At 50.6% G+C, this 26,105-nt stretch overlaps 1 protein-coding gene across 3 annotated transcripts in view; it reads right to left on the reverse strand.

Annotated features, from left to right (window-relative positions):
• Positions 1 to 23,598: 23,598 nt before the first annotated feature.
• Positions 23,599 to 26,105, reverse strand: part of SIPA1L2 (signal induced proliferation associated 1 like 2) — a 202,634-nt gene continuing 200,127 nt past the window's right edge. For all 3 annotated transcript variants that reach the window (XM_019712891.3, XM_019712888.3, XM_019712889.3), the window contains one exon: positions 23,599 to 24,831. In XM_019712891.3, the coding sequence (XP_019568450.2) occupies positions 24,685 to 24,831 (147 nt within the window). In that variant the 3' untranslated portion in view covers positions 23,599 to 24,684. The remainder of the gene's footprint in view (positions 24,832 to 26,105) is intronic.

Genomic DNA, 26,105 nt, shown 5'->3' on the forward strand with positions numbered 1-26,105 from the left:
ATACGATATGTGAGTTATATCTCAATAAAATTGTTATATAAGAAAAAGAAATAACCAGGAGGAAAACCCAGAATACGAGTGGCCTAAACTAGGTAAGTAGAACAATGAATCAATGGATCAAAAAAGAGGCCGGAAACATACCATTAATTCAATATGTGATAACATTTTCATTCCAAGTCTGTAGTAAAGTCAGATTATTCCAGTAATTAGTGCAATAAACTATGACTAAAAAGTTGGCTATTCATCTGTGAAAGAATATAGTTAGATACCATCTGTACATGAAAACAGATTCCAAACGGGCTGAATGGACACACAACATACAAGTGTTTAAAGAGCAGGACAGTAACGTTGGCATGTCCAACGCCTTTCTGAACAAGAAACGGGACGTAAAAGTTCCAAAGAAAAAGACAGGCAGTGCTGATTACCTGAAAATGGAAACCATTTACAACGAATTGATACAAAGTTTTAAAATAAGCAAGACTATCACAATAGTGCTGCAGACACATGTTTAATGAAAAGGATGTAGTAGGAATTCTTATAAGTTAATAATTTTTTAAAAAATCAAAAATTTTGGAAAAGATGGGAACAGGTAATTAACAAATAAGGAATTTCTCATGGCCAATAAACACTTGAAAATATACTCATGGAAATTAACATGAACAATTTTTTTTACCTACTCGATTGGCAAAATTTAAAAGGACTGAAAACAATGAATATTGGTGGGAAAAGATATTCACTCTCATAGAATGGTGGTAGGAGATAAATTGGTATATCTTTGGGGGATCAAAATTTGAGCATGTCTATATAATTTTATATTCATACAATCTTTGTAGTTCCAATTTAGAAATCTGGCCTTAAAAAAATACCTGTGTAGGTGCACAAAAATACAAATAAAGATTATTGCAATACTTCATAGTAATGAAAAATTGGAAACAAACTAAATGGCCTATTGCTGGGTGGTTATTGCATAAACTCAGGTACATTCTTACCATGGAATATTGTGGAATTGGCAAAGTAATAATACTGACCTGGAAAGACCTCCAAGATATAGACTTAAGGAATCAAAAATAAGTCTCAAAACAAAAGGAAGCATGACATGCATTTACATAAAACGTGCATAGGAAACGATTAGCGATGCCAACACGATTGCCGTCAGGCATGTGATAAAAGTGGGAAGGTGTCTCTTACTCTATTCTTGTTTGTCTTCAATGAATAAGTACTCGTGTATTATTTTATAAATTTTAATTGATGCTTAAAATAATGAAGGGTGTGAGTTAGATTAATTCTGTTTCTTTCCGACTGTCCATCTGTATGAACCTATAGAAGCACCTCCTCCTCTGCAGGGGCAGATGACAGGACCCTGCCAGACTTTCCCACGTGAGGCCACGTCCGATCTATAAAACACACAGCTGTGTAGCAATCTTGCTTTAGCCAATGGCTTCCAGAGTAAATGTATCTAGTTGTAGGTCAGATTACAAAACAGTGAGTTTACCTTGGTATCAAAATCAAGCTGTGTGTTTCAGGCCATAAATCAGGAGACGGCCCCCAATGGGGTGCCTGAAGCTGGTAGACAGGAGCCCTGACTTTGTTCCTGGCTGAGTGGCTGTGTAGAGCTGGACACACACGTGGTCCCGCCAAAGAGGAAAACATGGGCAGGGGCATACTGCGTGCTAGGTGGCTCTCCCCATCTGTCCTTCCGCCTGTCCTTGCTCAGGGGGCGCATGAGTTAGCAAAAGCCTGCAGAACAGCTATGTCTATGTCTAAGGAAGGATCCTGAACAGTGTCACCAGAAGTCTGTGCACAGGCTATGTTGGTTAGGAAATTTGGGCTGCAAAGAACAGAAAACTTCTTAAACTATGATTTCACACTTCCCAGTATAAAATGTAAAGTTATATCTAGGCCACACAGAGAACCAAACTGGACAGTGAAAGTTAGAAGTTGGGACTTCCTTCTCTCTCTCCCTCCCCCTTCCTCTCCTCTCATCTCCTATCCTCTCCCCTCCCCTTCCTTTACCTTCCTCCCTTCTCTCTCTCTCTCTCTCTCTCTCTCTCTCTCTCTCTCTCTCTCTCTCTCTCTCTCTCTCTGTGTCTCTCTCTCTCCCTCTCCCTCCACCCTCCCTCTCTCTCTGGCGCGCGTGCGTGCGCGCGCGCGCGCGCGCGCGCGCACACACACACACACACACACACACACACACACACACACACTTCTTAATGCTTCTCAGGGACCAAATATTCTCTCTCTCTTTCTCCCTTACTTCTTCCTGCCTTCTGTCTGTTTATCCATCTGTCTGGCTGACTTTCTCTCCCTCACTCAACTGGCTGCCTCTGCTTCCAAAAGCCCAAATAATCTTGTCTTTCAGGCGTGCACTGTTATCTAACCAGCTCTGCCTGTGATATTCCAATTCTGAATCACAAAGAGAAAGGTCTGATTATCTCAGATCAACCTAGGAACTGGGTCCCAGTCTTGGTGAGCGCACCGCACCTCAGCAATAAGGAAACAAGAAGAAATGCAGGGCAGCTGCGGACTGGCCGGGCGCACATTCCCTAGGAAGGAGGTGGGAATAGACGGAAGACCATTGTTAGGAGACGGCTCGTTTGGGGGGCATATCAGGATCTCAAGAGTTGACAGGGTACTTGGAACCACACAGCCTCCTCCACAGGGTCCCCAATTTGTCGCTCCTCATGTTTGCTGGTCAGCCTCTGCCGGAGCAGCCCAGAGGCTCCTGCTGCAGCTGATCCCAGTTTGAGGGGCTCTGACCAGACCGTGGTGCTGATTCGATCATTCGCCTGTCATTCATTTTCATCTCCCTGTTAGAGTCACACATCAACTCCTGGAAGACTGAGCAGGGGTGTGTTCCCGGACTATGTTTCCACAAACTAGTGTGGAATCAACAAGTCTCCAGGCACTTCTTCCTCTCTGTTCTGACTCTACGTGTCACTTGTTAGACTGTTGGTTAAGTTGCTGAACTGGAATTCATTGACTCAATACATCATTCATTGATCCCTTCAGTCAACAGATATTTATGACAAGTCTTCTACTTGACAAGTACTACAGCAGGCAGCAGACACACAGTGTGACCGGGAGACCATCTCTGCCCTCATGGAGCCTCTGGTTTAGTGCGGAGATGGCTGTTGGAAGAACATACCACCACTGAGATGGAAATATTGTGAGAGAAAGACAGGGAGCTGAGGGAGTGGGAGGGAGCCCAGTGCATCTGGGTGACCCGGGACAGCTTTGCTTAAGAAGTGATGCTAAACCTGCAGGCCAGTCACCTGAGGGAAAGGTCAAAGTGGAAAGGGAGGCCACCTGAGACAGGGAGCCACGTGCGCAGGGCCCAGTAGCACAGAGGTCAGGCCAGGCTGAGGAATGACCGGGAGACTGGTGAGTGACAGGAGGAGAGTGACAGGGGAGGGAGAGATGGCTGCCGCCAAAGCATGAAGCGTGTGGACCGAAGAGCAGGGGACTTCCAGCAGGCAAGAGAAATGACCACATTTTTATTTTAAAAGATCACTCTCCCTGCTCTGTGGAGAGTAAATCGGAGGGAAGGGAAAGTGGGCTGGAGGAGAGCAGGACGGGGTCTGGGGAACTCCACACAGAGATGGCAGCCCTTTGGACTGGGGGGAAGGGTTTAGCAGCGTCAGAGAAGAGTCGAAGAAGTTCGCAGATGTAAAATCTGGTTTGAAGGCAGAATTAGAGGACGTTGTGATTGTTTGGAAGGGGATGGAGAGGGGCCATATTTACTGAGACAGAACAGGAACAGTGGAGAAATAAACTAACTCAGTGTGGGACGCTGAATGTCAGAGACACTCGGGAGACACCCAAATAGAGCCGGCAGGACTCCAAGTGGAGAAGAAGCCTCCGCTCAAGTTGGGAGCAATTTTCACAAGAATCTGCAGGCAGCCATTGTCGGGTTGCTCACAGCAAACTCATTTCCACGGACAGTAGAATTCTTCACTCTTGTCACCACGGAGCTGTGACAACCCAGATGTACACGATTGCTTTGTGAGTAAAGTATCGTGAGTAAATATGTTTATCTTGGCATTTTTGGAAATTGGGACAGTTTCAAGCTCAGCCCTCAGGTCACCAGGACGCCCCAATTCTGTTACACTTGTCCTGCTCACCTCTCCGGTCCTGGTAAGCTGTCCGCAGGAATGAGTTCTCGGTGGGCTCCGGGGCCTCTGGGAGGCACGTGATGGCTCTGTGGCGGCTTCAACAGGACAGCTTTATAATTAGGACCCAGCCTAGGAATTATAATGCATGCAAGCATTGCTCTGATAATTAATAGTGACACTTTCAAAAAGCCTTCATCAAAACCCATCTGCTCAGAGCTGCAGGTTCTCCAAGCCATGTGCCTGAGGGTGGAGTGAAATCCTTCAGGCAGAGAAGACACAGCTAAGAGGGGTGGGGCTCGGGCCCTCCCCTTTCCAGACTGTGACCTCTGCCACACTGGCCTCCTTTTATGTCCTCCAGGCCCACAAAGGAAGAGAGGTCAGCCTAGAAACTGGAGGAACTAACTCAATGAGCTGTCCCCGCTGGGGAGGGTCCAGGAATTTGCATTTCCCAGGCCAAGGTGATTCTGACTCAGGGACTTCTCAGACTGGGCTCTTGCCTGGAGCACTTTCGCCTGGGGATGCTAGTTTGACTGGCTGCCAAGGTTTAAATGGGCTGCCAGCCTCTCTCCTGTCCCACTGCTCCCTCACCCCCACTTACCCTATTAATTGATTTGATCTGAAGGTCCCTACCCCAAGGAAACCTCAGACTCATTTTGTCCCAGTCCAGCGGCTGGGTCTGTACCTGTGCCCCCCCCCCCCACCCCCTGGCTGTGGCTAATGGACCTGAGTCCTGCGTCTGAGGGCCAAGCCTCACAAGGGCCCTTGTAACTGGGAAGGAGCTCCCAAGGCCACCGGCCAGCAGATGAAGACATGAGTGTGGAAGTGTGGCCAGAAGTGGGGTGGGCGGGAGGGCAGGAGGCAGGGAGGGGGTCACCAGTCCTTTGATGCTCCAGGTCTCTACTCAGTGACTCTGCCTCTGAACCCGTGACAGCCACACCCAGTCCTTACACCACAGAACAGCCTCTGACCTGGGGCTCCAGCTGGATGACTGTACTAATCTGCCTGCGGGGGGAGGGGGGGGCAGAAGGGTCTCCAGACCTCTGAGCACACATTTTGCATCTGGCACGGGGATTGGCCTTGAGGCCGTTGCCAGAAGACAAGGGCCTTCAGCCTGGGCAGGTGACAATGAGGAAGAGTGGTCAGCTTCCTCCTGGCCTGGTGGGATCTCCAAGTCCTTTCACTGCTCTTCCCTGGAACCATGATTCAGATGACATCCTCATGTCTGAGGCTTTCCCCACTGGTCGGACTTCCTTTCCTTTGGAAATGTCACCCAGAGCACCCTACAGATCCAAGAGGCTGGCTCGGGCTGGCCCCCATTTCTGGGGCCAGCAGGAGTGGTGCTGACTTCTATTCATCTATCAGCTCAGAACTCGGGGTGCAGGGACAGGCCATATCTGGGCAGAGGGGACATTGTCTGGGGAAGGCCATACAGACTTGTCACCTCAAAGTAACATTGGGTTGGGTGAAGTCACCACCGTGCTTGGCCTGGCCCCCATCTTGCTGCCTCAGGTCCAAGAACCATTTGGACTGAAGATGTTGAGTCATCCTAACAAAACTCACTAGAAAATTAGGCGTGCAAGCAGAGTACAGGTTTTCATTTTAGAATGAGAAAGGCAACTGTCAGGTAGACCAGATGTCCACGTTCACATTGGCCTGACTTCTGGCGCTTTTTCTCCCTGTGGATGAGTTACATGGGCAGCAAGCACGAGTGTTGTGTGGTGAGAATAGAGCTGGTGCAGGGTGCAGATACGTACACATCTGAGTATGACTCTCCAGGCCTGTCCTACCCACGTCCTGAAGGGCACAGCCCATTCTCAGTTCCTATCGATACATCTCATTAGATCATAAACCACGTTCTCCAGTCTGGGAACCTTTCAAGTTCTTGCAAGTGATTTTTACATAACAAAGTTCCCATCAGTTCTGTGCTTTCATGATTCGAAGGGCGTTTTTTCCAAGCACCATCTTCAGGCTGGTTTCATACATTCCAAAGGAAAAAAAAATTGGGGAACTGATAACAATATGTAATTTCTCAGACAAAGATGCCCCAGAATCAAATTCCCACTGTCCCAGGAAACGTCCTTTGTCACTTCCCCAAGCATGTCTGTCAGAGGGGACAGGAGAGAAAGGTTGAAATGAACCCCTTCTCTTCAGAGCTTGTAGATGCTGAGAACATCCCAGGGCAGCCATGTGTCCTCAGCAGATGCAGTTGGTGGTGTTCATGGTCCTGCAACCCCAACGAGAGGGTCAGCATGAAGCACAGGGCAACTTCCAATTCTACAATGGGGTTTTCTAGTCAGTATTTGGCAAAGCAAATCATAATTCTCAATAGGAACAGTGTTAGAAAAGCCACCGCCCTATGTCCCCAAAACTTACTTTACTTTCCCAAGAAGACTCAGCTCTGGGGATGAGCAGCTGACATCGGGCTGTATGGTCATGTGATGGGTGAACATGACAGTGCAGAGTGCAGAGTCTGCCCGCACAGACGCCCAGGACCGTGTCAGGGCCGGCTCCACTCACCAAGCAGGAAGAGCTCACAGCTGGCCACTGCACGCAAGACAGATGTGAGGCTGTCAGCACGGGCTAGCCCTGGCGCAGGTGGGGAAGTCTGGCCTTAATTGTTCCACCTTCCGTGTTCCCCGGCAGCACCCAGGCTCCTGGGGTCCCCACTGTGGGCTCACACAGCTGTGACAGCCTCAGTCAGGATGCGTTTGGCGCTACATGACTGACCAACTTAAATCAGCTTAAACAAGGTCATTTCTTTCTCGTGCACAAAAGAAGTTCTGGTGGTGGGCAGTGCAGACGATGGCGGCCCCCCAGTCCTCACAGTTCTTTGCGCTTCCGTCCCGACCATGTGGTCCTCCTGCTCCATTTCCAAGGCAGCCGTGGCGCGCTGGCCAGCAGCAGGAAATGGGAAGAAAGGCCGCCTCCTCACCCAGACTGTCCACTCTTTCTGCTTACACCTCGTTAGCCAGCACCTAGTCACATGGCCGCACCTACCTACAGGAGAAGTCGGGAGATGGCCTTCCTTCCGGCTGCCCACATGAGCGCAGGGCTCTGCGGCTGAGGAGGAAGGGGCAGTAGCTGACGGGGCCCCTGGCAATCTCTGGCACAGCAGACATAAGTTCTTACGTGCATGTCACTGGCTCCAGCCGTGCTAATAGTAACAACTACTGTTTGGTGGGTGAGGTGTATTGTGTTTGTGCAGAGCCCCAGGCTAAGTATTTAAAACACATTTTCTCTTAATTTTCAAAGTGATACTATAAATTAGGTCATTATTATCTCAGTTTAGTGATGTGGAAACTGAGGCCCAGGATTTGAATCCTGCAGATTTAACGTTTTGCCCGAGACCAGCAGGAGTCTAAAATCACAGTGGGGCCAAGCTACAGCACATGGGGCTGTTCAAGGCCACAGTGAGGGGTGTGTGAGTGTCCCTGGTCGAACTGGGACGTTAGCACCTTGGATGGAGCTTGCCCTCATGCCGGCCAGGGCTGAGTGGAGAATCTGACTTTCTTTGAGCCCCTTTCCACAATTTTGCTCTCATTAGCTCACAAAGTCCCACCCTGTCACTCCCGCTTTTTTTAGTGTCAGCCAGTAGTGGTTTCAATTCCCTTGTTGTAGGCCCAGCTGTAGAAAGTCCACCAGAGGAGAACCTGCCCAGTTAGGAAAGTGCCTCCTTGGCCAGCAAATGTCAGAGGTCAGAGCTGAGCCTGCGACAGGAAATGGAGTTGGAGCAGAGACCAGGAGGGGAGCATGGGGGAGAGAGTGGCACATCCTCACAGGTGGGGGACTTACATAGGGACCAGACAGCTGGGGACCCCAAGAGGTGTTATAGCTGATCGAATCCGACACCGTCCCCACTCTGCTGCCCCCACTTTACACACAGGCACCTCAGATCACAGGGATGTGGTCACTCAGCTTAAAACACAGACAAGCTGGATTCTTCCTCCCCCGGGAGGATCCAATATGGGAAGCAAGACTGAGGTGAGAATAGGGCTAGTCTGGGGCCACGGAGGAGCAAAGCCAGCAAAGTCAGAACCAGACGCCGAGGTCAGAGGCCACAGCAGAGGCCAAGGGCTGAGACAACCATGGTCACCAGGCCGTGAGAATACACGCTGGGACTGCGCGGGAAGGGGATGCTGGGCCCTCAGGCCACCTGCATTTAGACAGAGCTGACCAATGCACTGGAGCCTGGGAAGGACAGAGCCCTGCTGCCTGCGCAGTGGGTCAGGTTGGGAGCAGGGCGAGTGGGCCCTGAAATCCAGTGTGTGCCTAGCCCGAAGAAGGGGGCCATTTCTACACGATCCAGCGAGAGGGGCACCTTTCCTAATTCAAACAAAGATGCCTCAGGGCCAGCACCAGCCCTGGAAATCCGTGTGGGTCAAGCAGGGGACCTGGTTTTCACCAAGGCCTCACATCTGCTGCCTAGTTCCCACCCCAACACACACACACACACACAACACACAACACAATAGACACACACACCACAAGCACACACACATACATACACAGACACACACATACACACATCATACATACCACACACATACACACACACACACATACATAAAGACGTACACAGAATGACACAGACACACACATACACACATGTGCACATATACATACACACACAACACATACACAGACACATATGCACACAGACACACATATACAGACACACGCACACACACATACACACACATATACTCAAATACACACATACACACATGTCTGCACTACCGACATGTCTCCTACAGGATACAACTCAGAAACCCCAGTATGAGAAGGGGCCACATGGGACCTTGTATTGAGCTGGAAGCCCCTCCCCAAATGCCACCTCCTGAATGGGGCCCTCTCAGGACTCAAACCCCAGTTGCTCCCTCGGCTGGGCCCCCAGCCTTTTCCCTGCCTCTGTGCTCAAGTGCTCTGCTTACCGATGCCTAAGCCTTACCTTCCCAGCAAGCTCCTGGGTGGGTGTGGCTCTGTGTCCTCCCGCACGCAGCCCAGACCCAGGCACTTAGATGGAACACGAAGAGCACGCAGTATTCCCACCGCCTTTGCTCTGTGACCTTGGCTTTCTGGGCCTTCACTGATCCCCGGTGCCAAACAGAAAAAGACTGAGTTCACTTTGCTCCCACGCCCAACGACAACACGAGGACCGTGAGAGACCCTAACAGTACTCCCAAGGCTGCTGGGAGATTTTACTCCATGAGCTCTTTCTACTGGCCAGACACTTTAAAGGTGTCTGTACTGTACCATTTAACATTCATGACAGTACCATGAATTTTGTGTTATTGTACTCATTACACCAATGGAGAACCATAGCTCAGAGAGGCTAAGTGATTTGTCTAAAGACACACAGCAACACTGGAACTCATTAGTTTTCACACCCAAATCCATACATTTCTCCCTTTTTTCTCTTTCCTACATAGCATTATTTTATTTAAGTTTACAACAAATCTTTTATTCAACATCTAGCATATGCTGGGCATTGTGGGTACAATAATTAATAAAATTTAATCCTGGCCTTAAAATAATTTCGCCTATGGATTTGAGCAAAGAAAGACCACCCAAGTGGAAATGATATGGTTTTATGAGTCTGGCAAACCCATGATCAAGCACAATGGCCTCAGGAAGTTCTCCTTTCACTAATGGTCTACAACCTGCCATCAAAAGCAAGCAGACTTCCCCAGGCCGGCCAATGCCTCTTGAAGGGCACAGAGCTGGTGTTCGCAGGAGGGTTTTGCAGACAGAAGCTCAGTCAGAAGCACACACAGCTTGCTCGGCTCTTTGCACAGTTGCCTTGGAAAGCCACCTGGGCAGCTCGGGGGTGGGGGGGGGGGTGGGGGGGTGGGGGGGGTGGGGGGGGTGCCGGCAAGGAGGAAGGAGGGAGGTCCCGCCCTCCCACCTGGGAACTTGGGGCCTCACCAGGAGTTTGCTGCTCCAGGGAACCTGAGTCAAGCACAGCCTCTGAGGCCTGGGAGCTGTAACGTCAAAGCAACTCTAGTGAAACACATTGCTTCTTGCTCCTCGAAGGAACCGTGGGCTGCCTTGGGCTCTTCTGCTGGGCTCTGAGCCAAGGGCGAGAACCAGCTCCATTAGTGGCCAGGCGGGGGGGCTCTGTGGGAACGCTCCCAGAGTTTCCGCATGTTTCCGCGGGTGGGCAGCGTACTTGGGAGGAGATGCCCCATTCCCAAGGGCTGTCATGTTCCCCAGGCCAGGGCTGGTCGGGGGTGACAGTGTTTGTATAGTTGTTCCTTTAGACATTTCCCATCATTCCGAACTTTACTCAGGGAATCGGTTTACAGAACAAATAGCAACGGGTCTCGTTGGTAAGGTGGGGCAGGCGACAAAGAAGGCAGCAGAGCCAGGGTCTTAACTCGCAGATTTACCCTGAAGGAGCTGTCAGACTGTCTGTGGTCAAGCGTTTCACGGAGCCTGAGACTGTGTTGCTAAGAGCTGGGCCATGTGGAGCTTTGCCCTCCTCCTCTCACCATCCCCCTCCCCATGCAGGGGGCCGTTCTCATGACCCCTGGGAGCTCTGGGGAGGCCTTGACAGCTGGGAGTAAGCCCGCCAACCAGGGGCTGAGCACCAGGAAGGGGGGCTGGTGGCAGCAAGTACATGTCCAGGAGCATGTGGACCAGTCTGAACCCAGCATTCCCTCTCCCGGTGGCCTGGGCTGGCTCTGCACGGGCAGGATCCTGGGGACAGCTGCACCCCTGCAGGGCAGGGGGTCAGGAAACTCAGCTGAGCTGGCCCCTGTGAACCCTGCTTTTGAAAATTTGTTCCATTACACAGACATGGTCACATTGGTTTGCCCCAGAGGCTAGCAGCGTGCTTTTCTGACTTTGGGTAAATAAATGTGAACTTGAAAGCGAACTACTTTGAAGGAAAGGAGAAGTGCGTGGATACAGCCTTGGCTCAAGCTGGGTGAGCAGACAGCTGTCTAGGCTGTGACTAAGCAACTCGTTAATTTTCCTGAAACCAGGAAAGACGAGGAACAAGACGCAGCGTGGCTTATGGAAGGAAGAGGACGTGAGCGCAGAGGGACATGGGGCGCAGGGTGGAGACCACGGGAGCCCCAGCTCTGTGGGGAGCAGCAGTTTCACGGGTGAGAGGACTCACAGTCAGCTTCTCCGGGACGCTGGAAGACCCATTCGTTCTGTCCTCACTCAGGATGGGAACTACCCGCCTCACTCCTGCTCTGTGATGGCCCTTCTGCGTTGGACCCTGACTGCTTTACTCCCTTTCCACAGACATCCACACAATGCCAGTTACCTGGTGACACTGCTAAGGAAAAGGTCAACATCTGAATAGGCCGTGTAAAGAGCCTCATATGCCACTGGAGTGTGGCACATGAAAACACAATCCGGTACGTGTGAGTCAGAAGCGTGGGTCACCAGTGTCAGTGTCATGTGTGGAGCTGGGCCTATGCACAGCCGTATTTTAGGAACTGGCCACAGCCCTGCATAGCAGGGTGAAGGGCGTCCCAAACTAGACAGGTACGTGATGACAGCAGGAGCTAACTTCTGTTGAGTGGTTACTTTTGTGCCGGGCACTTCCCTAAGTGTGTCCCTAAGTGTGCACTCAGGTCTCACAGCAGTGCTACGAAGTAGGCACTGATGTCATTCTTCTTCTATACACAGGGAAACTGAGGCAAGGTGAAGTCAAGTAGCTCACGTGAGTCAGAATGCTGGGTTGGAACCCAAACGGTCAGCACCTGTGCAGAAAGGAGCCCAGAGGGGAACATACACTATTTTCTAGAACTCACGTGTTCTCCGGGCAGCAGCGCAACAATAAAGGGGCACGCAGGACAAGTTTCAGCATTTGTCACACATGGATGGGCACCCCCCAGTCTCAGTGTTGTTGCAACAAACATGAACTAGGCGCCTGCTCTGTGTCCGCTGCTGTTCACCATAAGGGACAGAAAGTGTGGGGCCACCTGAAGAGGAGACATTTAACAAGTGTGTGCTGAATAAGTGAATAATTAAGGGAGTAATTGTATAAATGGAAGAACATGTCTTTTGTTCAGGTAGGTTGAGCAGGTGAGTGATGACACTGCAGCCTATGTGACAAAAGGCACTGAAGTCACACAGAAACGCTGTGGTGACGAAGTCTGGCGAGGCTGGGTCAGAGAGCTCACCTACAACGTCGGATCTGGGCACATTCTGAAGGAAGCACGAGAGATGCTCAGGCAGAGAAGATGGGAGGGGACGTGTGAATGGGTTTCAGAAGCCACTGGGCACAGCAGAGCGAGCTTGCCTGGCCCTAGACGTCAGGCTGAGGAGGCTGTGGAGATGCCGACTAGAAAGGCTGGGTCAGGACAGCTGCTGGCCTTCCTTCTGAGGCACAGGGGAGCCCCTGAGGCACTTCAGTCGGGGGCTTGTCAAGGGAAGAAGGGTGGTCCACAGCACTGCTACCCGCCGTGTGGTACTCAGGGGGTGGCGTGGGGGCAGAGCCCAGGGCACCACCCGCAAGTTGGATGCTGGTTTCCAGGTGGGCAGTGCTGAGGGCTCCGCAGAAAGGATGGCGATGGGAGGACATGTTTCCTGGGTGGGGAGCTTAGAACCACCTTAGTGTGTCATGGTGACAGATAAGAGGTGGCCAGGGAGGGGAGCTGTGACCAGGCTGACTCCCAGGCTCCTGGCAGAGGTCCTGGGGGGTGGTTGTCACCGGTGAGATGGAGACAAGAATGCAGGGCACGGCTGCTAGGGGCGGTGTCAGGGTCCCCCAGCACTGACGCTCTCCTCCCCTGCAACGGCTGCCGCTGAACTTGACCCGGGTGGCCTCCCCTTCCCCACGCTCCATCCTTAGGGGAAGCTGACGCCAGCCCAAGTCCAAGTTCAGGGGCTCTGAGATCTCGTCACAATCCCGGCCTGGTGGGATGGGCAGAGATGAGCTCAGTCCGAGTAGAAGTTAGGGACCTCACTTGACTCTTGGGGCAGAGACATGCTCTCCGAAGAAGAAGGAGAAGGAGAAGGAGATGAAGGGAGGGAGGGGGAGAGGGAGAGGAAGAGAGAGAGGAAGGGGAAGGGGAAGAGGAAGGGGAAGACAGGCCACTCTGGGAGGCTGGGAGGAGAAGGCTCTGTGTTGCAGTGAAGCTGACTGGGTGACTCAGAGCAGACGAAGTGGGGGGAGCCAGTGCCCTGGGGCACGGTGCCTGGGCCACCACATGAAACCCGCTGAAGCCGCAGGCCTGGATTCCCTGTTCTGTAATCCAACCTCCCCCCACAGGGTTTAAGTCTGTGTGAACTGGGTTTCTGTTAATTATAACTGAAAGCGTACTGATTGACACAGAAGAGCAGACTTCTGGCTTGGAGTGGGAATTGAAATGGAGACAGAGTTCCCACTATAGGTAAGAGAAGTCCCACGAGCAGAACTGTTTGTATAAGTGGCTCCAAACTGGGGGGCTGTGGCAGCAGTTTCCGGCGCCTCCAAGAGGACTGGCCAAAGCAGAGGCGCGGCAGGACGGTGGGAGCAGTGGACAGACGCAGGGCCAAGCATCCCGGGAAAGGTGTGGAAATGCAGCCGGGTTCATAGCTGCTGTGCCAGAGGCTGGCATGGAGGAAATCTACAATGAAAGGTGATTATTGTTACTAGAATTAAAGGTCTATTTGTTTTGGTCTCTGGTCAGCCACTGGGGCCTTCAGGAGAGACATCGGGGTGGCGGCCGGCGGAAGTGAAAGCTGATTACTGGGCATGCGGATGGCCAGTGGAGACGGCCAGTCACCTTATCATGAAATACAGATAAAAGTAAGAAAGAAGAAAGGCAGTCGTTAGCTAAGGAGGTTTTCAAGATGAAAACGCAAGCGACATTTACAAGCTGAACTGAAGGAGACACTGAGAACAAGAGTATGAGCTTCGGGGTGGGGGTGGTGTATGCTCTTAGGAACGGGGTGTGGGGGGGGTGGGGGCTGGAGAGCCAGGGAGGGCGCTGGCCTTGGTGGAGAGGAACCACTCATGTCAGAGATGGGACAAAGGATGGAGGCAGGTGACAGAGCTGGTTTAGCCAGTGTGAGGCGAGTCTGCTCCGAGTGGGCTATCAGAGCAGGATGTCAAAGCTTGGAAACTCAGGGGACATCATGGGAGACAGAGTCCAGGTGTGGCCTTGGCTGAGCGTGGCTGTGCTGGGATGAGATGAACTTCCCAGGAGACAGAGGAAAAGACCCCACCGCAGTTCCCAAATGCACACTCACCTTTGGCCATCGTGTGGCCATGTCCTCTTCCCCTGTCTCTCCTTACACTACTGTCTACTCTTCACACAAACAGGAAAGATAGACTCAATTATCTTTTTAGTTTGAAAACCAGTGGGTGGAAATGGGAACCAAGATGAAATCACTGTTACCTTTGCAGACTTAGAGTGAAGAGTTTCAGGGGCTCCTTGGAGGGACAACCGCATTTCAGAGGCTCTGGTCCCAGGACTCTGACAATCAATACTGTGCACTGAGTCTCCAGGGCACAGACTAAGGTTTGGCGTGTGCGGCAAGGAGATGCACCGTGATGAGAAGGTCAAGGCCTGCCCGTTCTGACAGCAGCTCACGCTGGGCCCTGGAAGCACATTCTGTGCTGGTCACAGAGCACATTCTCTGGAAGGGCTGAAGGCTCCCCCCCCTCCGACCACTGCCCCATCTCCTCCCAGTGTCTGGAGCATCCACCCCAAAGCCATGTGTGTTTAGAAGCAGCCTGGCCCACTGAAATGTCAGATCCCGCCTGTAGAGGGGAAGGAGCAGGGCCCATCCCACGAAGGGCACTGACTCAAGGCCTCCTAACATCCAGGCACCCATCCTGCTCACCTGAGCCTGGACTGCCAGCATCCTGCATCCAGCAGAAGCAATTGCAGGGAAAAAGCTGGGCACTTCCCTGCAGGGAGCTGGCTGAGTGAAGACAGCTGGGGGACCAGGTAACCCCGCTGGCCCAGCCCCCCATCCCCCAGCACGGTCCTGATTGGGTGGCTTTTCCTGAGGCAGCACACACAGGAGACAGCCTGGAAGTTTCCGGACACCTACGGGATCCAGGCACGGGCCCCAGATTTGTTTTGCTACATTTAAAAATGTAAAACTTGGAGAAGGGGGAAAAACCTTCCTCTGCAGGCATTTGCTTTGGCAAGGGAGGCAGGCTGGCGTCCCTTAAAATGAGCTGGTCCCCGGCTGGGGAAGTGTTCTGTTAGGTTCCTTGGCACCTGCGTTCATGGTAGCCCGCTCCGGCGGCACGTTTAGCAAGGGGCCTGTGTCTGGGTCTCCACCCAAGCGCTGGATTTTCTAGGGGATGACGGAGCACCGGCCACCCGGAGTCCTCCTGTGTCTCCTCCCAGGCCCAGCTGCCCCTGCTTGCCACCTGGCCCTGAGTGAGCCAGCCACCTGTCGGGAGCAGTGATGCACCTCAGGAACCTGGGGTTCCTGTTGGACAGCACATCCCGCCTGCCTCCCCGGGCCGCAGGCTCTGCGTCCCATGTAGTCAAGTCCGGAGACACATGCGGCTGATTCATGACCATCGCCCACGTGTCCGGCTCCCAAAAGCATGTGCCCCTGGGGGCACCACCGCCTGCACAGGTGGCTGTGGGTTTGCACAGAGAAGTGCCGTCCATCCTTTTGGTGTGCCCTGCAGAAAAAACGTCTTTACAAAGCTGACATCCATATTTGGTTTGTCTGATTAGCACCGACAGTGTAAATGGTTGTTAATATCTTGTCTCTTTGCCCTCCTGCCTGGGGAAAGGGCCTCGTCACTGCTTCTCTCAGCAACCAGGCGCCATGAGTTGTGGAGTGAGGGCTGGCCAGCGGCAGGCCTCTCGCAGACCCTCCCTCGCCTCCCCTTCTGGCACTGGGCTGGAATTTGCTGTGACCTGCTCCCGCTGGTGGCTTGCGTGGCCTCTGCTGATGCCGTCCTCTCTCCCACAGACACCACCTCCTTAGATGCGCCCAGGCTGCATGGCCGCTGTCCAGCAGTGCCGGCCCCACGCAGGTATTCATACAGCCTCGGGGTGAACAGCACCTGGGGGCTGGGAGAGGACAGCGCGGTATCACTGCGTGTGCTTAGGAGTCACGCTGCTGTGGGTTACGACCAACTGACTCATGTCCTTTATGGGACTAAGCTCCCACAAGGTCGAAAATTGTCCTGGAGAATACTGTCCATAAGTTATCTGGATCCTAGATTCTGCTGAGAAAAGTCCTGAAATGAGATTTTTTTTTCCTTCTAGAGTTTTCTGATACCTGACAGTAAGTTCTAGGCCTGAATGTCACCCTTAAAAAGCATAGCCTGGGACCACCTGGGCCCACAGCTGCCACCCAGGTGGAAACGGACAGAGGGGGTCATTAGTGAGCTCCCTAAGGGTCCTCAATCTTCTTCCTTCTCAGGCTAGGCTCCGCCCCTTCGGACCTCAGTGCACAAACCTTTTTGGCGAAGGACAGTGGGGATCAGCAAAATGGGGGTTTGGGGGAGGTTATATATCCTGTCCAGGCAACTATGTAAAGGAATTTACCTCTTAAGTTCAGAACTGATTCGTGCCCTAGGCAGTGGGGTCTGCCAAGGTCATGTGCAAACTCAATCTACCCTCTCTTCCTGCCAAGGCAGGTGAGCTGGCAGGAAGCAGCTCTGAGGGAGCACATGTTAAGACGCTCCCTCTGTCTGCAGCGCTCAAGGCACCAGTGGGCATGTCCCAGACCCCTGACAGAGCAGGACCCAGCAGGCCCCACAAGCTCTGTGAAAACACAGAGAGACTACTCAGCCTGACTGAAAGGTGCTAATGGCTAGCCGGGAACGTCCCAGGCAAAGGTCCTCGCGTGTGAGTCAGCGTGAAATCCCAGGAGGCTCTGAAGGCAAGTGGGGGGAGGGGGCCTGACCAATGTCCTCCACCTGCACAGATTCCACCTGCCTGTCTTGCTGGGCTGTTAGCTTGTGTGCAGGGCTGAGCTACACATTTCCCCTTTTTGAAGCACAGGGAAATGGGCAGTGTTCCTAGTACCTCTGAGATGCTGACACATGGTACTGGAGAGTCTCGACTCTGATCTCTTCTACATCTGTGCCTTGATTCTGCTCAAGTGTTCACGGCCGGGCTACAAATGACTGTGGGAGCCAGGCTGTGAGCAGGTCCAATAGGGTCCAGTTTACAACTTAAGGAAGTATCGACAAACTAGGGTTTCTCCAATAATTCTTTATCTCAGAGGCGTCCAGTGCTTTCTTATTCTTGCTTCTCAGTCTTGATTATCCTAACTTGACCAAGACTAATTAAGGCTTTGAGTAAATTAGGTACCCTAACCCAAAACACACACAGTGCCCTAAAGTCACAAACAGGCTTCCATTGATATGCCCTGGGCCCCTCAGTCTAAGATCTAGTCTTCTTTTCTGTGAAGTGAAAGGGCTGGTCCCTTCCAGCTCTGTGGTCCTTCTTCCTTCCGGTCAGTAGCAGGGCCTTCTCATAACGGCCTTTGTTTTTCTTCTTTGAATGCCTTTTCTTGCCCATGGTTTCCAGGCTTCCAAATGCTCCAGCAACCCCAAAGCTATTCGTCTTTAGTCCTTCCCCCTGCTGGTCTGGCATCTGATCTCAGTCTCTAGCTCATCCAACCTCATTCTCCCACCAGATGCTCCAACTACAGAGCGAACTGTTCAAATTTAGGGCCTGGAGCAAACAGTTCAGAATCACTCTTCCTCTTCTATGCATTAATGACCAAATTAATCATTCTGCAGAGGGAAGTCTTTTCCCTATTGCTTCTCCTGTGGGTCTCCCGAGCAAAGCTTCTTGGAATGACGTCTCTTTTCTCTGAACATGTGGCAATCGATCAAAGTCTGGCTGCTCTATAACACCCAAAGAGCACTTCAACGCTGCTCTATATTTTCCTGTACTTGTTCCAACAAGTCTTTATCTCTGTGACATTAAGCTTTCTGGTTTCTTTCTGCTTCTCCCTCTCAAGTCCCCATAAACTTACTCATTCAGGTCCCTACCCCTCATCTTTAAAAAAAGTTATTCATTTTCAACTGTGGTGAAATACACATAAAATTGGCCATCAGAACCAATTTTAGGCACGTAGTGCAGTGGCATTATGTACAGTCATATTTCGTGCCACCATCCCTACCATCCACCCACAGAACTGTTTTCATCTCCCAAACTGAAAGTCCCCCATTAAACAATGCCTCTCATCCCCCCTCCCCCAGCCCCTGGCAACCACACCCTGCTTTCTGTCTGTAGGCCGTTGATGATTCTAGGGACCTTATAGGACTATTATCATACAGCATTTGTCCTTTTGTGACTGGCTTATTTCACTCAGCATAATGTCTTCAAAGTTCATCCATGTTGTTGCCTGTGTCCGAATTTCCATCCTTTTTAAGCCTTAATAAAATCCCATTGTATAGACGGACCACATTTTGTGTATCATTCACCCATCTGTAGACACTTGTGCTGCAACCCCCTTCTGACCACTGGGAATAGTGCTGCTGTGAACGTGATATGCAAATATCCGAGTCTCCGACTTCAACTATTTTGGGTAATGACCAAAAACAGAACTGGGGGATCATAGGGTAGATCTACCTTTAATTATTGGGGGAACCACCGTAGTGGTTTCCACCGTTTTATATTCCCATCAACAGTGCATAAAAGTTCCAGTTTCTACACATCCTCACCAATGTTTGTCCCATCCCTATTCTTTGCATTTACAATACAATTCATTACCAGGCGTAATTCAGGAGGGAACAGGCCATGTGCGATGACATCTCAGAGAAGAATGGAGGCAACAAGCTTCTACAAGAGCCAAGGGTAACTGCTGGAGGGCTGGGTAAGTTAAAATTTTCAAGCAAGAATACTGAAAATGGTCATATACATTGGCAAATACTTTTGCAAATAAAATACATATCTGTAAGTTCCATATTCATATCTATTAATATAACGTATTTATATGAGCTAAGTTCATGCACCTAAATTGGTTCTTGGGACAAGTGAAGGTAAGACCCTTGCAGACATCTTTCCTTGTATGGCTGCTTTATTGCAAAATATTTAAACAGCACAATTTCACATTTGGAAATCAGTGTCACTGGAAGGACTAATCTTCATACAAATAAAGAGTAGACAATTAAGGTAGCCTAGTTTAGTCCAATTTTACATTGGAGGGCAAATTACTTAAGAGGCTCTTCGTTAAAAGAACGGAGTAAGAATCTGTTTTGGGGGAGAAAGGCTCCATTTCAGAGCTCATCTCAACAGCAGAATGAGTATAAACAGGGTGGCCCGAATATTAAAGTCACTAGCAGCCCTCCCTCTATTCACTCCCCTCCCCACAGCCATTCAGAAGTGAAACGGTTTTAGAATGATGTTGGCTGGACAATGGCCTCCACACAGTTTCCAAACGACAACAAACAGGGGTCAAGTGGGAGTTGAGGGGTTAACCCCGCTGACCTCTGAGCCCTGCTGCAGGAAGGGCTGCTTCCTCTCCTGCTGTTCTCAAGTACTTAATTCAGGGGGATACAGAATGCCCCCTCCTGGAGTTCCGTATTCATGGAAGTGGGTGTGAGTTTTAGCCTGCTGTTTGGCAAGCCCTCCGCCCAGATGGGGCTCAGTAATGACTTCTATAAGGTGTTTATCAGATGCGAGAAGGCCATGTGACTCCGTATAATTACTCTGCTGCGATGGAGCGTTCAGCTCCATCCCACTTTGTTTGCTATGAATGATTACAGTCGTGGGGAAAAGGGGCGAGAACCCAGCCCCCCAGGCCCAACTGATGCTACACGTGGTGATGGAGGGGTCCCTGCCAGGGTCTGCCGTCTCCAGCTGCAGATGTGTGCTTATAGCTGTTCCCTCTGAGCCAGCACCGAGTCCTGGCAGATAAGTCACTGAAATGCTCGCAGTCTGAACCCGCTTCCCGCATAAGCCTTCCTCACGGTTTCACTGGCTAGGGCAGGGCTGGGAGAGCAGCTGATGTTAAAAGCACAGAACACTGACCCGGGGGCCACCAGCCAGGTGGATGGGTCTCATGGCCAGACGCCTAGTTTAGCCCTTAACTGCTCTTTACTAACTCAGCCAGCTTAGCCCCAAGGGACATTTGCATGTCAAGGGGCTGGTTAGTTCTCACCTGCTCTTCTGAGGAACCAAGCAGCTCTGCAAATTTTAGGCGGCTCTCTGGAACTAGGGATGGAAAACAGAGGTCAGTGTTTTCAGTCTGCAGATGCTAATAATTGTATCAAAACTTTGACTGTAAGCATTTAAGAGGGCAGTAAATTTTTTGATATTAAGTTGAACAGGAGGGGGTTTAAAAGACTTTTTAAAAAGTTACTTAAAAGGTCCCAAATCTCAAATGTGAAAATGCAAGAATGTCACCTTTGGGGATAAGCTCATTTAAACCTTTTATAAAATTCACGAGGAGACATCCATTGTGCTTAAGTTCTGCCTAATTCCTATTGTTGAAAGTCAAGACGCTTGGTCTTCGGGTTAATTTAAAGGTCATGGGTCAGAAACCTAATGCATTCCTTGGATTTTAGCAGGTTTCTTACCATTTTCCTCCTGTGGAGCAGAAGCAAGCACAGTTACCTCCCACCTGCCTCCAAACAAGTGCGGAATTAAACCCCGGTCCACCTTACTTTCTTTTCATCTGGTAAGTGGGATGCCTGAACTGCGGGAATGGTTTTAAATTTAAGCACAAAATCCACAAACACTCAAGTAAATGGGAACTTACTTTTCTTACTAACCAGTCATTCAAAGAAGCAAAGCGTCTGTAAAAATCGTCACCTCCTCCAACTAGAAAATTCTGAAGAACAAACACTAGCTTGATTTTAGAGGATCTGGGGTTACTCAGTCGTCTCCAGAAGCTGGAACTGAAAGTGGGGGGTGGGCCTTCATCTCTTGGAAAAGTTTTGCACGGATGTGACTGTCATGGTAAAGGGGGTGGCTTTGTCACAGACGGTGGCTTGTTTCTAGTGACATACCTTCCTTATTGGTACCAAGGGAACTTACTCGTTGTTCAGTCTCAGTTTTATGTGTGTTCTGTCCTTACAAGGCAGTCCCAGGCTTCTCAGGCCAGTATTGTACACGAGGAGCAAGAGGTTTTAATACCCAAGTACTCACCACTGACCCCAGTTCTGGTTGTGAAGAAACCTACCAAGACCATTATTCTTACAGACAAGACGAATTGTGGCTTTCGGCATTTCCTGGAGACTCCTTGCTAATGATATGTAATCAAACTGTGCATTTCAATGGGCTAGCTGGACAAGACTCCTGGCATTCCAAGAGTTGACTTCGGTGTCAGCAAAGGCTGGGCTGGATTATTACGCACCCCCCAAATATAACCTACTTTTCTTGATGAACCTGCTGCCATACTGAGCATAGCAGGAAAAAAGCCTCTAATATACGCATTAACTTTGTCACATATGAGAATGGCCTTGCGAACAGAGCAGTACTTGGTTAGAAAAAAAAGTGTTTGATATCAATTATTCTAAAATAATGATGTTTTTACTGGATGTATTAATCAGTCTGTATGCAGTAAGTCCTCACAGAAAGTCAACACGTTGAGTTAAGGGGTCATTTGTGAGTTCACAGGATGCCAAGTTGCTCAAACCACACTCCCTGCGGGAGCCTGACAGGATTTCCTACGTCTTGGTTGTAGACTGGAAACATCCATTTGAGAAAAAGCCTAACAGGCCAGACCCATTCGGCCATGTTCTTGGACATGGCCCTTGGGACCCTGACTTGAGAGGTGATTCATTCTTTTGCTAGTGTAGACTGAGAAGTATTTCTTCAAACAAAACCACAAAAACCCTCTGCTTTCATCTGCAGGCCTGCCATTCAGTGGGGTTTAAGTCAAGATTTCTTTTCTCTAATCAACGCCCCCTTCCCATCTGCTCAGCTGCCCCCCAAAGCACAGGCACCTCTGACCTACAGGGAGGAGCTGGTGTCCAGTCCTCCCCGAGAGGGTAACTGACTGTTGTGAAAATTTTATTAAAGGCCAGAGAACATGCAGTTCGGCTATCCCTCCCCAGTGCAGGACTTCTCCCGGAATCATATCTTTCCCTCCCATCTCCAACCCAACAGCAGTTCTCTGGGTTCTATCTACAAATACTTTTTCAAGTGTGACCCGCCCCTTCCCTCCAAGTTCTTGGCCCTGCCAGGTAGTAAATCAGAATTTAAAATATGCAAGAGACAGGATGTGACTCTAAAGCCTAAACTATTTAGTACATGCCTTACACAGAAAAGTTTGCCTGTCCTCGTCCACCCCCTTCTCCTTCACAAGTCAGAACAATCCTTTTAAAATGTACATCACATTATGCTGATTTCCTGCCCCCACAGCTTCCTTTTGACTTAGAACAAACTGGACTCTACAGCGGTCTGGGGGTCTTCAGTGACCTGGCTCTGACTGACCGCTTCCTGCCACCTCCACCACCTTCCCCACCGGTCTCTCCACAGCCTGGGGACCCTGACCTTCATGTGCCCTCTTCCTCGGGTGTCCTCCCCCAGCTTCTCACGGCCTGCTCTCTTCACTTTCAGAGGTCTCCTGCCCATAGGGTGGCTCCGTAGATATGGCTCAGAACAGTGCCCGGCACAGGGTGACTGTTCAAAAAATGTCACTTATTATTGTATTGACTGAAGGGAGCCTGCCCCACGCACTCTTTGTATTTGTCTGTCACATACGGAAATAATCTCATCGCTGTCTCCCTGTTAGACTGCAGGCCCCGTGAAGACAGGGCCTTTGGTCCCCATCGCTGCTGGCTCCTCAGTCACAGTGACAGGAAAGAAAGGGAGGGGCAGGGACACAGCTGCCTGGCCCCCACCCGCACCCCCTGGCCCAAGAAGCTGCATTCACTGGGTGCACTGGGGGTGAGAGCCTGGGTCTGTCGAGAGGGTGGCTTCAGATCCTGGTCCTGCGGGGCTGGGCCGCGTCTCCTGCAGTCACGTAAAGGACGAGTTTCAGTGCCTCTCCTGCGAAGCCCAGGGGGGGAGTCCCTTTTAGGCTAAACTCTAGACTCACTTTGCTTCCTCTGATTCTTGATATGGTTTCTGTTCTCAGGACGGTGAGAACTTTGCCGCTTACTGTGCTTCCCTTCTCACTTGGGCCCAGGTTCTTCTTTGTCTGTCTTACATGTGATTCAAAGTTACGGTTTACCCCTCCCTGCTGACTTTGCAAATTCCTACTATTTGATTGCATGTATTTTCTTGTAGGCAACACTAAATTCTTTGTTGAATAAGATGCTGATTAAAAAAAACCAGAAGGCAACCTTGGGTAAATCCCTTACCTTGAGCCTGTTTACTGAGCTGTAAAATGGGACTCCCACAACTATCTAGTAAGGACCCTGTTAGGGTTACACAAGATGGATGGAAAGTGCAGAGAGCAGTGAGTGTCTGGCATGTAGCAGCTATTGATAAATACTAGCTACTCCTTTACTTGAAGTCAAGCAGGGATTCCATAGGAGGCCAAGTGGTATCGTTAGAGATCCTAAATGATCCGAAATAAATTCACATACACTCAGATTGTTGACATATTAGATCATAAAAATCTATATTCACCTGACAACACCATTACGTATGTGGACTCTTTTAAACATTTATTAAAAAAGCAAAATGTACGTTCATCTCAAATAGAACAGTTAAAAATGGTAAAGCAATACAAACAACTTGTCACTAGCAGCATCCGTCATCAGAGTTCCCGCCCTGGTCCTCCGTGTTGTCCCGGCAAGCCCAGTGTTGTCTGAGCTTGGGGCTGCCTACACCTCCCTCCTCACGGTGCAGGCCAAACCATCCTTTATAAAGTTAACAATTTAAGGTTAAATAAGCTTAAATAAGGGTGTTAAATACAAGACTCTTCATCAAAGCCTCTGTACAAAGATCAATTTGGCATTGTACACGTGACCCGCGGGCTTACAGCATACGGGAGAGAGTTCGAGTAATAAGCAGGTTTATGTTTTTTTTTTCAGCACGGCGTTAACTATACAAAAGTGAGCTAAGGTTGAAGTGACTACTTAGTGAGCCATTTACAAGGCATATGTAGCTTTTTTAAAAAATCAGAACACTGTTAATATTCAGGCACCGTTTGCTCCTGCAAATAAATAAGTCTCTAAAGTTACTGCATTGGAACAAGTGTGAAACACATCAGTGCTTTTGTATGTTCCCCGACGCGGCTTCCCCGACTACGGATGATGCCCCTTTCTTATTGCTATGATAATGTGGCTATGGAGAGAAAACTACTGTACATCCAAAAAAATAGAGCACCTTTAACATTAAAGTATATGTCTGATTACTTGTTTTCGTGTTTATTTTACAATACTAAAGCCGAAACTATGGTCAATTGCTTTAACATCTCTACAGGTCACCTGATACACAGGAAAGAACCCGACTGCCTTCCCACCTGAGGTAAGCCCAGCCACAGCACCGCTGACTCGAGTCCCAAGAGAAGGTCCAAGCCGACGCCCGCGTTACATTCATCTCCACATGGGAGTTACATTCATCTTCACGTTGGCGCCACCGAGAAGGCATCGTGCTCCCTCCTGCACGGTGATGGTGCTGGGCAGGGTGGGGCAGCAAAAACACTAGGCCCGGCCGGAAGCACAGTTACAAGCTCCACAGCCCCTCCCGGTCCCCTCGGTCCCCTTGGGCGGTGGCCAGAACACGGGTTACGGCTTTTTGTCAATGGTGCTGAAGAACCACTCTGTGAACCTGCGCAGCTGGGCGGACGCCGCCCGCGACTCCTCCTGCAGACGCCGGTTGTGCTGCCGCAGGTGACACACCTCTGCCTGGAGGGCTGCCTTATCCTGCTTCTCCTGGTGAGGACACAAGGACACAAACACACATGGTCACTGCGGTCCCCACACTTGCCTCCTAAGCTGCAACGCGCGGCCTAACCCTTAGTTTTTACTGATTTATTTTTTGAGGGGAGACGGGGTTTGAGTTCCTGACAGGTGATTTGCCTGCTAGCGTTTGCTGCCAAAAACAAAGGGACACACATTCCTCCCGTTCACCCCACTTTGCTCCCAACGGCAATCAGAGCTGCTGTTATATAGCAAGGTTATTAGTCACAGTAGAAATTGTCCTCTATCCAGAAAAGGGACACTATACTGAAAGACTAAAAGCAGTGCCTTGGACACACACAGCTGTAGGCGAACGTCCTTACTTGACCAAAACTGGCGTTCACGTAGCTGTTGGTCCTGGGTGTGTTTCTAGTAGGTACACAGGCCTTTCATTCCGCCCAGAAGCTTTCCTGTTACAGTGTATTTCCACGGTGACTTTCAAAGGTCACCATTCAGAACTATATAAAAACAAGCTTTTTCAGAAGACTCACGTCTGGAGTTTGCAATGCGTAGTAAGGAAAACGTACAAGTTTCAGTCCCACATGCTCAAAGGGGTGTCTTGCCCCAAACAGGGACAGGGTCATCGTCAGGTCACAACAGCTGGTATCTTTTAATGAGATCTAACTCGACTGCGACACCCGGCAGATTCCGCGGAGGCAGTATGTCAGATGGCTGCAGCTTCCTCAGGGACCCTTCCCACCCTTGGCAGGTCTTGCACCACTCTTGATGTTCGCTTCTGCTTCCTGACCCTTTCGCAGGCCTCCCGGGACCACCTGACTCACCACACGGCTAAAAGACACCGTCCCAAGCGTGAGAACCGACTTCCCCATGAGAGCAGCTTCAGGCCACCCATGTCCGGACTTTCCTCAGTCACAAGAGGCTCACGGAGACACCCCTTCCCAATGTGGCTCAGAACACCCCTCCATCCCTGCTGAGACTCAGGTGCCCACCTAAGACCCTTCACCCCCTTTACTGCGACAAAGGAACTCGTATTTTTGTCACCGAAACCTAAACTTTCAACCTCTTTCCTGAAAGTCCTCTTCATCTTCATGCCGTAAACGATTTTTCTCTCCCCTGAGGAGACGGCTTCTGAGGGTTGTTCCACAGCCTGGAGAGCACAGGCCTGGGGGTCGGGCAGGGAACCATCTCGGCCCTCGCTGCCCCTCCCTGAACTTCCAGCTCTCCTGAGACGCATGACATCAGGCTGTCGTACCCGCTCCCCACCCCACTGCAATGATCTACTGCAT

The sequence above is a fragment of the Rhinolophus sinicus genome, chromosome 6 (genome assembly GCF_057876585.1).
Source record: "Rhinolophus sinicus isolate RSI-liver-muscle chromosome 6, RSI-T2T, whole genome shotgun sequence".
NCBI lineage: Eukaryota > Metazoa > Chordata > Mammalia > Chiroptera > Rhinolophidae > Rhinolophus > Rhinolophus sinicus.